General features: G+C 35.2%; 1 protein-coding gene across 1 annotated transcript in view; it reads right to left on the reverse strand.

Annotated features, from left to right (window-relative positions):
• Window positions 1–15,329, reverse strand: part of xgb (x globin) — a 34,343-nt gene that overhangs the window by 18,051 nt on the left and 963 nt on the right. The window contains exon 2 of the mRNA XM_042501403.2: window positions 13,336–13,443. Within this exon, the coding sequence (XP_042357337.1) occupies window positions 13,336–13,443 (108 nt within the window). The remainder of the gene's footprint in view (window positions 1–13,335; window positions 13,444–15,329) is intronic.

A 15,329-nucleotide genomic window follows, 5' to 3' on the forward strand; every position in this document is an offset into this window, starting at 1 on the left:
ATATCCCAAAAACAGCTGAAAACACCTCAAAACAGTACAAAATAGCCTGCAAAATCATGCCATGACATTAAAATATGTAAAAACAGTCCAAAACACCTTAATAAAGCATGTCGAAAAAATGACCAAAACAGCAAGGCTATACTATGGCAAAAATGTCAAAAAATGGCATGTCCCAAAAACAGCTGAAAACACCTCAAAACAGCATAAAAGAGTGTGCTGAGTCGTGCTATAGCATTAAAATATGTAAAAACAGTCCAAAACACCTTAATAAAGCATGTCAAAAATGACCAAAACAGCAAGGCTATACTATGGCAAAAATGTCAAAAATGGCATGTCCCAAAAACAGCTGAAAACACCTCAAAACAGCATAAAAGAGTGTGCTGAGTCGTGCTATAGCATTAAAATATGTAAAAACAGTCCAAAACACCTTAATAAAGCATGTCGAAAAAATGACCAAAACAGCAAGGCTATACTATGGCAAAAATGTCAAAAAGTGGTATATCTCAAAAACAGCTGAAAACACCTCAAAACAGTATAAAATAGCCTGCAAAATCATGCGATAGCATTAAAATATGTAAAAACCGTCCAAAACACCTTAATAAAGCATTTCGAAAAAATGACCAAAACAGCAAGGCTATACTATGGCAAAATGTCAAAAAGTGGCATGTCCCAAAAACAGCTGAAAACACCTCAAAACAGCATAAAAGAGTGTGCTGAGTCGTGCTATAGCATTAAAATATGTAAAAACAGTCCAAAACACCTTAATAAAGCATGTCGAAAAAATGACCAAAACAGCAAGGCTATACTATGGCAAAAATGTCAAAAAGTGGCATGTCCCAAAAACAGCTGAAAACACCTCAAAACAGCATAAAAGAGTGTGCTGAGTCGTGCTATAGCATTAAAATATGTAAAAACAGTCCAAAACACCTTAATAAAGCATGTTGAAAAAAATGACCAAAACAGCAAGGCTATACTATGGCAAAAATGTCAAAAAGTGGCATATCTCAAAAACAGCTGAAAACACCTCAAAACAGCATAAAAGAGTGTGCTGAGTCGTGCTATAGCATTAAAATATGTAAAAACAGTCCAAAACACCTTAATAAAGCATGTCGAAAAAATGACCAAAACAGCAAGGCTATACTATGGCAAAAATGTCAAAAAGTGGCATATCTCAAAAACAGCTGAAAACACCTCAAAACAGTATAAAATAGCCTGCAAAATCATGCCATAGCATTAAAATATGTAAAAACAGTCCAAAACACCTTAATAAAGCATGTCGAAAAAATGACCAAAACAGCAAGGCTATACTATGGCAAAAATGTCAAAAAGTGGCATGTCCCAAAAACAGCTGAAAACACCTCAAAACAGCATAAAAGAGTGTGCTGAGTCGTGCTATAGCATTAAAATATGTAAAAACAGTCCAAAACACCTTAATAAAGCATGTCGAAAAAATGACCAAAACAGCAAGGCTATACTATGGCAAAAATGTCAAAAAATGGCATGTCCCAAAAACAGCTGAAAACACCTCAAAACAGCATAAAAGAGTGTGCTGAGTCGTGCTATAGCATTAAAATATGTAAAAACAGTCCAAAACACCTTAATAAAGCATGTCGAAAAAATGACCAAAACAGCAAGGCTATACTATGGCAAAAATGTCAAAAAGTGGCATATCTCAAAAACAGCTGAAAACACCTCAAAACAGTATAAAATAGCCTGCAAAATCATGCCATAGCATTAAAATATGTAAAAACAGTCCAAAACACCTTAATAAAGCATGTCGAAAAAATGACCAAAACAGCAAGGCTATACTATGGCAAAAATGTGAAAAAGTGGCATGTCCCAAAAACAGCTGAAAACACCTCAAAACAACATAAAATAGTGTGCTGAGTCGTGCTATAGCATTAAAATATGTAAAAACAGTCCAAAACACCTTAATAAAGCATGTCGAAAAAATGACCAAAACAGCAAGGCTATACTATGGCAAAAATGTCAAAAAGTGGCATGTCCCAAAAACAGCTGAAAACACCTCAAAACAGCATAAAAGAGTGTGCTGAGTCGTGCTATAGCATTAAAATATGTAAAAACAGTCCAAAACACCTTAATAAAGCATGTCGAAAAAATGACCAAAACAGCAAGGCTATACTATGGCAAAAATGTCAAAAAATGGCATGTCCCAAAAACAGCTGAAAACACCTCAAAACAGCATAAAATAGTGTGCTGAGTCGTGCTATAGCATTAAAATATGTAAAAACAGTCCAAAACACCTTAATAAAGCATGTCGAAAAAATGACCAAAACAGCAAGGCTATACTATGGCAAAAATGTCAAAAAGTGGCATATCTCAAAAACAGCTGAAAACACCTCAAAACAGTATAAAATAGCCTGCAAAATCATGCCATAGCATTAAAATATGTAAAAACAGTCCAAAACACCTTAATAAAGCATGTCGAAAAAATGACCAAAACAGCAAGGCTATACTATGGCAAAAATGTCAAAAAGTGGCATATCTCAAAAACAGCTGAAAACACCTCAAAACAGTATAAAATAGCCTGCAAAATCATGCCATAGCATTAAAATATGTAAAAACAGTCCAAAACACCTTAATAAAGCATGTCGAAAAAATGACCAAAACAGCAAGGCTATACTATGGCAAAAAGTCAAAAGTGGCATATCCCAAAAACAGCTGAAAACACCTCAAAACAACATAAAAGAGTGTGCTGAGTCGTGCTATAGCATTAAAATATGTAAAAACAGTCCAAAACACCTTAATAAAGCATGTCGAAAAAATGACCAAAACAGCAAGGCTATACTATGGCAAAAATGTCAAAAAGTGGCATGTCCCAAAAACAGCTGAAAACACCTCAAAACAGCATAAAAGAGTGTGCTGAGTCGTGCTATAGCATTAAAATATGTAAAAACAGTCCAAAACACCTTAATAAAGCATGTCGAAAAAATGACCAAAACAGCAAGGCTATACTATGGCAAAAATGTCAAAAAGTGGCATATCTCAAAAACAGCTGAAAACACCTCAAAACAGCATAAAAGAGTGTGCTGAGTCGTGCTATAGCATTAAAATATGTAAAAACAGTCCAAAACACCTTAATAAAGCATGTCGAAAAAATGACCAAAACAGCAAGGCTATACTATGGCAAAAATGTCAAAAAATGGCATGTCCCAAAAACAGCTGAAAACACCTCAAAACAGCATAAAAGAGTGTGCTGAGTCGTGCTATAGCATTAAAATATGTAAAAACAGTCCAAAACACCTTAATAAAGCATGTCGAAAAAATGACCAAAACAGCAAGGCTATACTATGGCAAAAATGTCAAAAAGTGGTATATCTCAAAAACAGCTGAAAACACCTCAAAACAGTATAAAATAGCCTGCAAAATCATGCCATAACATTAAAATATGTAAAAACAGTCCAAAACACCTTAATAAAGCATGTCGAAAAAATGACCAAAACAGCAAGGCTATACTATGGCAAAAATGTCAAAAAATGGCATGTCCCAAAACAGCTGAAAACACCTCAAAACAGCATAAAATAGTGTGCTGAGTCGTGCTATAGCATTAAAATATGTAAAAACAGTCCAAAACACCTTAATAAAGCATGTCGAAAAAATGACCAAAACAGCAAGGCTATACTATGGCAAAAATGTCAAAAAGTGGCATGTCCCAAAAACAGCTGAAAACACCTCAAAACAACATAAAAGAGTGTGCTGAGTCGTGCTATAGCATTAAAATATGTAAAAACAGTCCAAAACACCTTAATAAAGCATGTCGAAAAAATGACCAAAACAGCAAGGCTATACTATGGCAAAAATGTCAAAAAGTGGCATATCTCAAAAACAGCTGAAAACACCTCAAAACAGTATAAAATAGCCTGCAAAATCATGCCATAACATTAAAATATGTAAAAACAGTCCAAAACACCTTAATAAAGCATGTCGAAAAAATGACCAAAACAGCAAGGCTATACTATGGCAAAAATGTCAAAAAATGGCATGTCCCAAAAACAGCTGAAAACACCTCAAAACAGCATAAAATAGTGTGCTGAGTCGTGCTATAGCATTAAAATATGTAAAAACAGTCCAAAACACCTTAATAAAGCATGTCGAAAAAATGACCAAAACAGCAAGGCTATACTATGGCAAAAATGTCAAAAAGTGGCATATCCCAAAAACAGCTGAAAACACCTCAAAACAGCATAAAATAGCATGCAAAATCATGCCATAGCATTAAAACGTGAAAACATGGCCAAAAACACCATAATATAGCATGTCGAAAAAATGACAAAAACAGCAAGGCTATACTATGGCAAAAATGTCAAAAAGTGGTATATCTCAAAAACAGCTGAAAACACCTCAAAACAGTATAAAATAGCCTGCAAAATCATGCCATAACATTAAAATATGTAAAACAGTCCAAAACACCTAAAAAAAGCATGTCAAAAAAATGACAAAAACAGAAAGGCTATACTATGGCAAAATGTCAAAAAGTGGCATATCTCAAAAACAGCTGAAAACACCTCAAAACAGTATAAAATAGCCTGCAAAATCATGCCATAACATTAAAATATGTAAAAACAGTCCAAAACACCTTAATAAAGCATGTCGAAAAAATGACCAAAACAGCAAGGCTATACTATGGCAAAAATGTCAAAAAATGGCATGTCCCAAAAACAGCTGAAAACACCTCAAAACAGCATAAAATAGTGTGCTGAGTCGTGCTATAGCATTAAAATATGTAAAAACAGTCCAAAACACCTTAATAAAGCATGTCGAAAAAATGACCAAAACAGCAAGGCTATACTATGGCAAAAATGTCAAAAAGTGGCATATCTCAAAAACAGCTGAAAACACCTCAAAACAGTATAAAATAGCATGCAAAATCATGCCATAACATTAAAATATGTAAAAACAGTCCAAAACACCTTAATAAAGCATCTCGAAAAAATGACCAAAACAGCAAGGCTATACTATGGCAAAAATGTCAAAAAGTGGCATGTCCCAAAAACAGCTGAAAACACCTAAAAACAACATAAAAGAGTGTGCTGAGTCGTGCTATAGCATTAAAATATGTAAAAACAGTCCAAAACACCTTAATAAAGCATGTCGAAAAAATGACCAAAACAGCAAGGCTATACTATGGCAAAAATGTCAAAAAGTGGCATATCTCAAAAACAGCTGAAAACACCTCAAAACAGTATAAAATAGCCTGCAAAATCATGCCATAACATTAAAATATGTAAAAACAGTCCAAAACACCTTAATAAAGCATGTCGAAAAAATGACCAAAACAGCAAGGCTATACTATGGCAAAAATGTCAAAAAATGGCATGTCCCAAAAACAACTGAAAACACCTCAAAACAGCATAAAAGAGTGTGCTGAGTCGTGCTATAGCATTAAAATATGTAAAAACAGTCCAAAACACCTTAATAAAGCATGTCGAAAAAATGACCAAAACAGCAAGGCTATACTATGGCAAAAATGTCAAAAAGTGGCATATCTCAAAAATAGCTGAAAACACCTCAAAACAGTATAAAATTGCCTGCAAAATCATGCCATAACATTAAAATATGTAAAAACAGTCCAAAACACCTTAATAAAGCATGTCGAAAAAATGACCAAAACAGCAAGGCTATACTATGGCAAAAATGTCAAAAAATGGCATGTCCCAAAAACAGCTGAAAACACCTCAAAACAGCATAAAAGAGTGTGCTGAGTCGTGCTATAGCATTAAAATATGTAAGAACAGTCCAAAACACCTTAATAAAGCATGTCGAAAAAATGACCAAAACAGCAAGGCTATACTATGGCAAAAATGTCAAAAAGTGGCATATCTCAAAAACAGCTGAAAACACCTCAAAACAGCATAAAATAGCATGCAAAATCATGCCATAGCATTAAAACGTGAAAACATGGCCAAAAACACCATAATATAGCATGTCGAAAAAATGACCAAAACAGCAAGGCTATACTATGGCAAAAATGTCAAAAAATGGCATGTCCCAAAAACAGCTGAAAACACCTCAAAACAGCATAAAAGAGTGTGCTGAGTCGTGCTATAGCATTAAAATATGTAAAAACAGTCCAAAACACCTTAATAAAGCATGTCGAAAAAATGACCAAAACAGCAAGGCTATACTATGGCAAAAATGTCAAAAAGTGGCATATCCCAAAAATCGCTAAAAACACCTCAAAACAGCATAAAATAGCATGCAAAATCATGCCATAGCATTAAAACGTGAAAACATGGCCAAAAACACCATAATATAGCATGTCGAAAAAATGACCAAAACAGCAAGGCTATACTATGGCAAAAATGTCAAAAAGTGGCATATCTCAAAAACAGCTGAAAACACCTCAAAACAGTATAAAATAGCCTGCAAAATCATGCCATAACATTAAAATATGTAAAAACAGTCCAAAACACCTTAATAAAGCATGTCGAAAAAATGACCAAAACAGCAAGGCTATACTATGGCAAAAATGTCAAAAAATGGCATGTCCCAAAAACAGCTGAAAACACCTCAAAACAGTATAAAATAGCCTGCAAAATCATGCCATAACATTAAAATATGTAAAAACAGTCCAAAACACCTTAATAAAGCATGTCGAAAAAATGACCAAAACAGCAAGGCTATACTATGGCAAAAATGTCAAAAAATGGCATGTCCCAAAAACAGCTGAAAACACCTCAAAACAGCATAAAAGAGTGTGCTGAGTCGTGCTATAGCATTAAAATATGTAAAAACAGTCCAAAACACCTTAATAAAGCATGTCGAAAAAATGACCAAAACAGCAAGGCTATACTATGGCAAAAATGTCAAAAAATGGCATGTCCCAAAAACAGCTGAAAACACCTCAAAACAGCATAAAATAGTGTGCTGAGTCGTGCTATAGCATTAAAATATGTAAAAACAGTCCAAAACACCTTAATAAAGCATGTCGAAAAAATGACCAAAACAGCAAGGCTATACTATGGCAAAAATGTCAAAAAATGGCATGTCCCAAAAACAGCTGAAAACACCTCAAAACAGTATAAAATAGCATGCAAAATCATGCCATAGCATTAAAACGTGAAAACATGGTCAAAAACACCATAATATAGCATGTCAAAAAAATGACCAAAACAGCAAGGCTATACTATGGCAAAAATGTCAAAAAATGGCATGTCCCAAAAACAGCTGAAAACACCTCAAAACAGCATAAAAGAGTGTGCTGAGTCGTGCTATAGCATTAAAATATGTAAAAACAGTCCAAAACACCTTAATAAAGCATGTCGAAAAAATGACCAAAACAGCAAGGCTATACTATGGCAAAAATGTCAAAAAGTGGCATATCCCAAAAATCGCTAAAAACACCTCAAAACAGTATAAAATAGCATGCAAAATCATGCCATAGCATTAAAACGTGAAAACATGGCCAAAAACACCATAATATAGCATGTCGAAAAAATGACCAAAACAGCAAGGCTATACTATGGCAAAAATGTCAAAAAATGGCATATCTCAAAAACAGCTGAAAACACCTCAAAACAGTATAAAATAGCCTGCAAAATCATGCCATAACATTAAAATATGTAAAAACAGTCCAAAACACCTTAATAAAGCATGTCGAAAAAATGACCAAAACAGCAAGGCTATACTATGGCAAAAATGTCAAAAAGTGGCATATCCCAAAAACAGCTGAAAACATCTCAAAACAGCATAAAAGAGTGTGCTGAGTCGTGCTATAGCATTAAAATATGTAAAAACAGTCCAAAACACCTTAATAAAGCATGTCGAAAAAATGACCAAAACAGCAAGGCTATACTATGGCAAAAATGTCAAAAAATGGCATGTCCCAAAAACAGCTGAAAACACCTCAAAACAGTATAAAATAGCCTGCAAAATCATGCCATAGCATTAAAACGTGAAAACATGGTCAAAAACACCATAATATAGCATGTCAAAAAAATGACCAAAACAGCAAGGCTATACTATGGCAAAAATGTCAAAAAATGGCATGTCCCAAAAACAGCTGAAAACACCTCAAAACAGCATAAAAGAGTGTGCTGAGTCGTGCTATAGCATTAAAATATGTAAAAACAGTCCAAAACACCTTAATAAAGCATGTCGAAAAAATGACCAAAACAGCAAGGCTATACTATGGCAAAAATGTCAAAAAGTGCCATATCCCAAAAATCGCTAAAAACACCTCAAAACAGCATAAAATAGAATGCAAAATCATACCATAGCATTAAAACGTGAAAACATGGCCAAAAACACCATAATATAGCATGTCGAAAAAATGACCAAAACAGCAAGGCTATACTATGGCAAAAATGTCAAAAAATGGCATGTCCCAAAAACAACTGAAAACACCTAAAAAAAACAGCATAAAAGAGTGTGCTGAGTCGTGCTATAGCATTAAAATATGTAAAAACAGTCAAAAACACCTTAATAAAGCATGTCGAAAAAATGACCAAAACAGCAAGGCTATACTATGGCAAAAATGTCAAAAAGTGGCATATCCCAAAAACAGCTGAAAACACCTCAAAACAGTATAAAATAGCATGCAAAATCATGCCATAGCATTAAAATGTGAAAACATGGCCAAAAACACCATAATATAGCATGTCGAAAAAATGACCAAAACAGCAAGGCTATACTATGGCAAAAATGTCAAAAAATGGCATGTCCCAAAAACAGCTGAAAACACCTCAAAACAGCATAAAATAGCATGCTGAGACAAACCATAGCATTAAAACGTGCAAAAGTGGACCGAAACACCTTAATATAGCATGTCAAAAAAATGACCAAAACAGCAAGGCTATACTATGGCAAAAATGTCAAAAAATGGCATGTCCCAAAAACAGCTGAAAACACCTCAAAACAGCATAAAATAGCATGCAAAATCATGCCATAGCATTAAAACATGAAAACATGGCCAAAAAGAACATATTATAGCATGTCGAAAAAATGACCAAAACAGCAAGGCTATACTATGGCAAAAATGTCAAAAAGTGGCATGTCCCAAAAACAGCTGAAAACACCTCAAAATAGCATAAAAGAGTGTGCTGAGGCGTGCTATAGCATTAAAATATGTAAAAACAGTCCAAAACACCTTAATACAGCATGTCGAAAAAATGACCAAAACAGCAAGGCTATACTATGGCAAAAATGTAAAAAAGTGCCATATCCCAAAAATCGGTAAAAACACCTCAAAACAGCATAAAATAGCATGCAAAATCATACCATAGCATTAAAACGTGAAAACATGGCCAAAAACACCTTAATAAAGCATGTCGAAAAAATGACCAAAACAGCAAGGCTATACTATGGCAAAAATGTCAAAAAATGGCATGTCCCAAAAACAGCTGAAAACACCTCAAAACAGTATAAAATAGCATGCAAAATCATGCCATAGCATTAAAACGTGAAAACATGGTCAAAAACACCATAATATAGCATGTCAAAAAAATGACCAAAACAGCAAGGCTATACTATGGCAAAAATGTCAAAAAATGGCATGTCCCAAAAACAGCTGAAAACACCTCAAAACAGCATAAAAGAGTGTGCTGAGTCGTGCTATAGCATTAAAATATGTAAAAACAGTCCAAAACACCTTAATAAAGCATGTCGAAAAAATGACCAAAACAGCAAGGCTATACTATGGCAAAAATGTCAAAAAGTGGCATATCCCAAAAATCGCTAAAAACACCTCAAAACAGTATAAAATAGCATGCAAAATCATGCCATAGCATTAAAATATGTAAAAACAGTCCAAAACACCTTAATAAAGCATGTCGAAAAAATGACCAAAACAGCAAGGCTATACTATGGCAAAAATGTCAAAAAGTGGCATATCCCAAAAACAGCTGAAAACACCTCAAAACAGCATAAAAGAGTGTGCTGAGTCGTGCTATAGCATTAAAATATGTAAAAACAGTCCAAAACACCTTAATAAAGCATGTCGAAAAAATGACCAAAACAGCAAGGCTATACTATGGCAAAAATGTCAAAAAATGGCATGTCCCAAAAACAGCTGAAAACACCTCAAAACAGTATAAAATAGCCTGCAAAATCATGCCATAGCATTAAAACGTGAAAACATGGTCAAAAACACCATAATATAGCATGTCAAAAAAATGACCAAAACAGCAAGGCTATACTATGGCAAAAATGTCAAAAAATGGCATGTCCCAAAAACAGCTGAAAACACCTCAAAACAGCATAAAAGAGTGTGCTGAGTCGTGCTATAGCATTAAAATATGTAAAAACAGTCCAAAACACCTTAATAAAGCATGTCGAAAAAATGACCAAAACAGCAAGGCTATACTATGGCAAAAATGTCAAAAAGTGCCATATCCCAAAAATCGCTAAAAACACCTCAAAACAGCATAAAATAGAATGCAAAATCATACCATAGCATTAAAACGTGAAAACATGGCCAAAAACACCATAATATAGCATGTCAAAAAAATGACCAAAACAGCAAGGCTATACTATGGCAAAAATGTCAAAAAATGGCATGTCCCAAAAACAACTGAAAACACCTAAAAAAAACAGCATAAAAGAGTGTGCTGAGTCGTGCTATAGCATTAAAATATGTAAAAACAGTCCAAAACACCTTAATAAAGCATGTCGAAAAAATGACCAAAACAGCAAGGCTATACTATGGCAAAAATGTCAAAAAGTGGCATATCCCAAAAACAGCTGAAAACACCTCAAAACAGTACAAAATAGCCTGCAAAATCATGCTATAGCATTAAAACGTGAAAACATGGCCAAAAACAACATAATATAGCATGTCGAAAAAATGACCAAAACAGCAAGGCTATACTATGGCAAAAATGTCAAAAAATGGCATGTCCCAAAAACAGCTGAAAACACCTCAAAACAGCATAAAATAGCATGCTGAGACAAACCATAGCATTAAAACGTGCAAAAGTGGACCGAAACACCTTAATATAGCATGTCAAAAAAATGACCAAAACAGCAAGGCTATACTATGGCAAAAATGTCAAAAAATGGCATGTCCCAAAAACAGCTGAAAACACCTCAAAACAGCATAAAATAGCATGCAAAATCATGCCATAGCATTAAAACATGAAAACATGGCCAAAAAGAACATATTATAGCATGTCGAAAAAATGACCAAAACAGCAAGGCTATACTATGGCAAAAATGTCAAAAAGTGGCATGTCCCAAAAACAGCTGAAAACACCTCAAAATAGCATAAAAGAGTGTGCTGAGGCGTGCTATAGCATTAAAATATGTAAAAACAGTCCAAAACACCTTAATAAAGCATATCGAAAAAATGACCAAAACAGCAAGGCTATACTATGGCAAAAATGTAAAAAAGTGCCATATCCCAAAAATCGGTAAAAACACCTCAAAACAGCATAAAATAGCATGCAAAATCATACCATAGCATTAAAACGTGAAAACATGGCCAAAAACACCATAATATAGCATGTCAAAAAAATGACCGAAACAGCAAGGCTATACTATGGCAAAAATGTCAAAAAATGGCATGTCCCAAAAACAACTGAAAACACCTAAAAAAAACAGCATAAAAGAGTGTGCTGAGTCGTGCTATAGCATTAAAATATGTAAAAACAGTCCAAAACACCTTAATAAAGCATGTCAAAAAAATGACCACAACAGCAAGGCAAAAATGTCAAAAAGTGGCATGTCCCAAAAACAGTTAAAAAACACCTCAAAACAGCATAAACTAACGTACTAAGATACACCAGAGCATTAAAATGTGCAAAAATGGCCAAAAAGAACATATTATAGCATGTCGAAAAAATGACCAAAACAGCAAGGCTATACTATGGCAAAAATGTCAAAAAGTGGCATATCCCAAAAACAGCTGAAAACACCTCAAAACAGTATAAAATAGCCTGCAAAAACATGCCATAGCATTAAAACGTGCTAAAATGGCCAAAAAGAACATATTATAGCGTGTTGAAAAAATGACCAAAACAGCAAGGCTATACTATGGCAAAATTTTAAAAAATGGCATGTCCCAAAAACAGCTGAAAACACCTCAAAACAGTATAAAAGGGTGTGCTGAGTCGTGCTTTTGCATTAAAACATGTAAAATGGCCAAAAAGAACCTATTATAGCATGTTGAAAAATGACCAAAAAAGCAAGGCTATAGTATGGCAAAATGTCAAAAAATGGCATATCCCAAAAACAGCTGAAAACACCTCAAAACAGCAAAAAATAGTCCGCTAAGACACGCCATAGCATTAAAACGTACAAAACGGCCAACAATAACATAATTTTGCATGTTGAAAAAATGACCAAAACAGCAAGGCAAGTATCATATGTGGAGGCAATGTTATAGTATACAGTGTTGAAAAAACATCCAGAAACGGCCCCAAACCCCATAAAATAGCATGTTGAGAAACGTCATAACATGAGATGTTTTAAAATCAGCCAAATACACCATAAAATGACATGTTGAAAAAAATGGCTAACAAAGCAAAAGTATAGTATGTCAAAAACGTCAAATGTCATAAAAATGGCTGAAAATGACACCAATTTTGAAAAGTGATTTTATCATATTATTTACCTTAATATTTTACTTTTTTCGATATATTAAACTATGAGGTTTTCATCATTTTTGTAAGATATACTATACTTTAAAGTTTTCATTATAATTTTTAACATATTATACCATGAAGTTTTTATCATATTTTGAACGACATACTAAACTACTACATTTCATCATACTTTGAACAACATACTATATTATGTAGGTACACCCTTTTTTTGTTTGAGGACATACTGTACTTTGACAGTTGTTTTGACAGTGTTTACAGATGCTTTATTGCATACCATGCCATGACAATTCTATAAAAATAATTCATGGCAAACTATACCAGAGATGTGTATGACACACTTTATTATGCACTGTTTATACAAGCTATGCTATGGCATTTTTATGGCATACAGTGCTATGAGTTTTACACTTTGACTGTTTCTCAGACAGGGTTGTTAAGTATGTTCGGAGATTGGCTAATTTTGCATTGGCAGTGTTGTTTTTTGTGTTTTCATGAGATTTGTACACAGTAAGAAAATATATAGTAATGCAAGCCATGTTCCTTTTCACATAGCAACTGGGATAGTCATTATAATGACAGAAGCCAATAAATGAATGTCACACTTCGATTATCTGGTGTTAACGAGACTACAGAGTGCTGAAAATCAATATGCTCATCTGGCCAGTACATACCATGCAGTACTGTGCTATGCCATCTTTGGCTGCTCGTCCAGTTTTGCTCTGGATGATGCTGATGTGTCAGTGTGGTGTAAGTTGCATGGTTGGTGACTAACCTTAGACCGTGTGCCCTGAGCTCCCGGCTGGTCCGCAACCTCTCCAGGTCCTCTACATCTCGGAACAAGAAAAAGACATCCTTGCATTCGGGATGGGTCTCAAACAACCTGTTACCAAGACAACAACAGTGCAGGCAGACATCTATGTTAGCCTCTGAATGACCAATATGCAGACCAAAACAAACCTCCCCCTGAGTTTCCCAGCTAACATGACATAACCCAAAGAGTGACACAAGTGCAACCATGCATTCACAGTGCTGTGTCCAAATTTCAGCTCATCAACATTGTAATCAGAGGCCTCTCTCTCATCCTTCAGCCATTCTCTCACTTTGAATAGATATCTGATTGTGCCCTTCTGATCTTACTCTGTTTCCTCTAATCATCGCTGTCCTCTGCTCCGGTTTTCACACCCAACAGCAGCCATCAGTGACAGGAAAGGGTGGATCTGTTAGTTTGTTAGCCGGGCAATGGGTACCCCTGTCAGACAGAGTCCCAGTTAAATGGAGCCACTCATCCTGAAAGAGTTCTGTTTTTCTGATTTAAGCTCAATCAATTTCCTTAACCAGAGAGTTTAAGCTTGCTAAACAACCCATCAGAGTGCCTCCTCGTCTCCAGATGAGGTACCCATAATTAGTCATGCTGCTAGAGTACACAGTTGCCTCGTCTGGATGTGAGTTGTTTTGTGTTCACAATAAAGTTGCAGGCTTGTCCAAATGAGAGGAAAAAGGAGGATAATGATGGCAGAAAATGAGCATGTAGCTTTATAATTTAAACTTAAATATGCAGCACAGACATCCAGAACATTTGTTATTTGTTGTGCTGAATCTCAGCATTGATAATAGCTATGATTTAAAACACTTGTGGGTGTGGCAGGTTGGTCAGTTGCTTATTCTATTTTCTGTATATTGTCTATTTTCCCATGGCCTTTAGCATGAGAAAAAACAGCTTTATTATGATAGGACAGCTGAAGCATGAAACGGGGAGGGGGGGTGGGTCAAACCTGCAGCTGCTAAATTACAGCTAAACTCATTGTATACAGAGAATGTAGCTACAACTCCAGTGGAATTAATTGGCACTGTCCACAGGCTGTATTCACGTGGACCCTGATCCACAAGAGGCCAGTGAATTTCCAGGCTAACATCCTCATTTCTCTAAGGTCACCCAGGGGACACATGACATTAAATGGGCTTCTAGCCATGTGCCCAATGGTCTCTCTACTGTAAATGCTGCAGCCTGACCACCCACCGCTCTTTATCAACACATATTCTGTCATTGGTTTGATTTCCCTGCCAAAGGCCAAAGATGTTTCCCCGGATGCCGGTCATCATGCCTTTAATTGTTTACTATGGCAGGCCTGTGGCTGTGTGCATATTATTATGTAATGTTACTGAGATGTGATATGAAGTGATAAGAAGGGAGGAGGGGGATTTTGCTCTGAGCCCTGAATGAAAAGCTGAGGGTCAGAGGGCAGAGCAGAGGGATGTGGTGGAGGCGGAGGGATGCTGGATATTCACTTTCTGGCTTGTATGAAAAGGTCAGGCTCTGTAGCATCATAGCAGCAGATCAGAGGACCCTCTGCACACCTCTTTGTCTCTTGGGCCAGCATGTCACTAAATTGTCTGAAAAGGTTAGAATGAAAAGTTGCTCATTTGCTGGGCAATATGATCAGGAGCATGAACCATTTAACCCTTTGAAACCTGAGCAATTTGGCTCGATTTCTCACAAAAACACAAAAAAGGCAATGAGTAACTAAAAAAGAAATGACCCAGAAATTAGTAAAACTTTACAAGAAAATTACCTGAAATTAGCAGGGAAAAAAGAAAATAAAGATAAAAGAACAAAAACAGGAAATAGCCTGAAAAAAGTGATTAAAAATAAAATAATAACTACAACAATAATAATACTTCCTCCGAATGACGAAATCATTTTCGAAGAATTCTCTGTTTTATTGAAGCTAATTTTCAAGTCGTTTTCTCGTCACCTTTCACATTTTT

This window comes from Plectropomus leopardus, chromosome 14 (genome assembly GCF_026936395.1).
Source record: "Plectropomus leopardus strain MGB_pleo_1.0 chromosome 14, ASM2693639v1, whole genome shotgun sequence".
NCBI lineage: Eukaryota > Metazoa > Chordata > Actinopteri > Perciformes > Serranidae > Plectropomus > Plectropomus leopardus.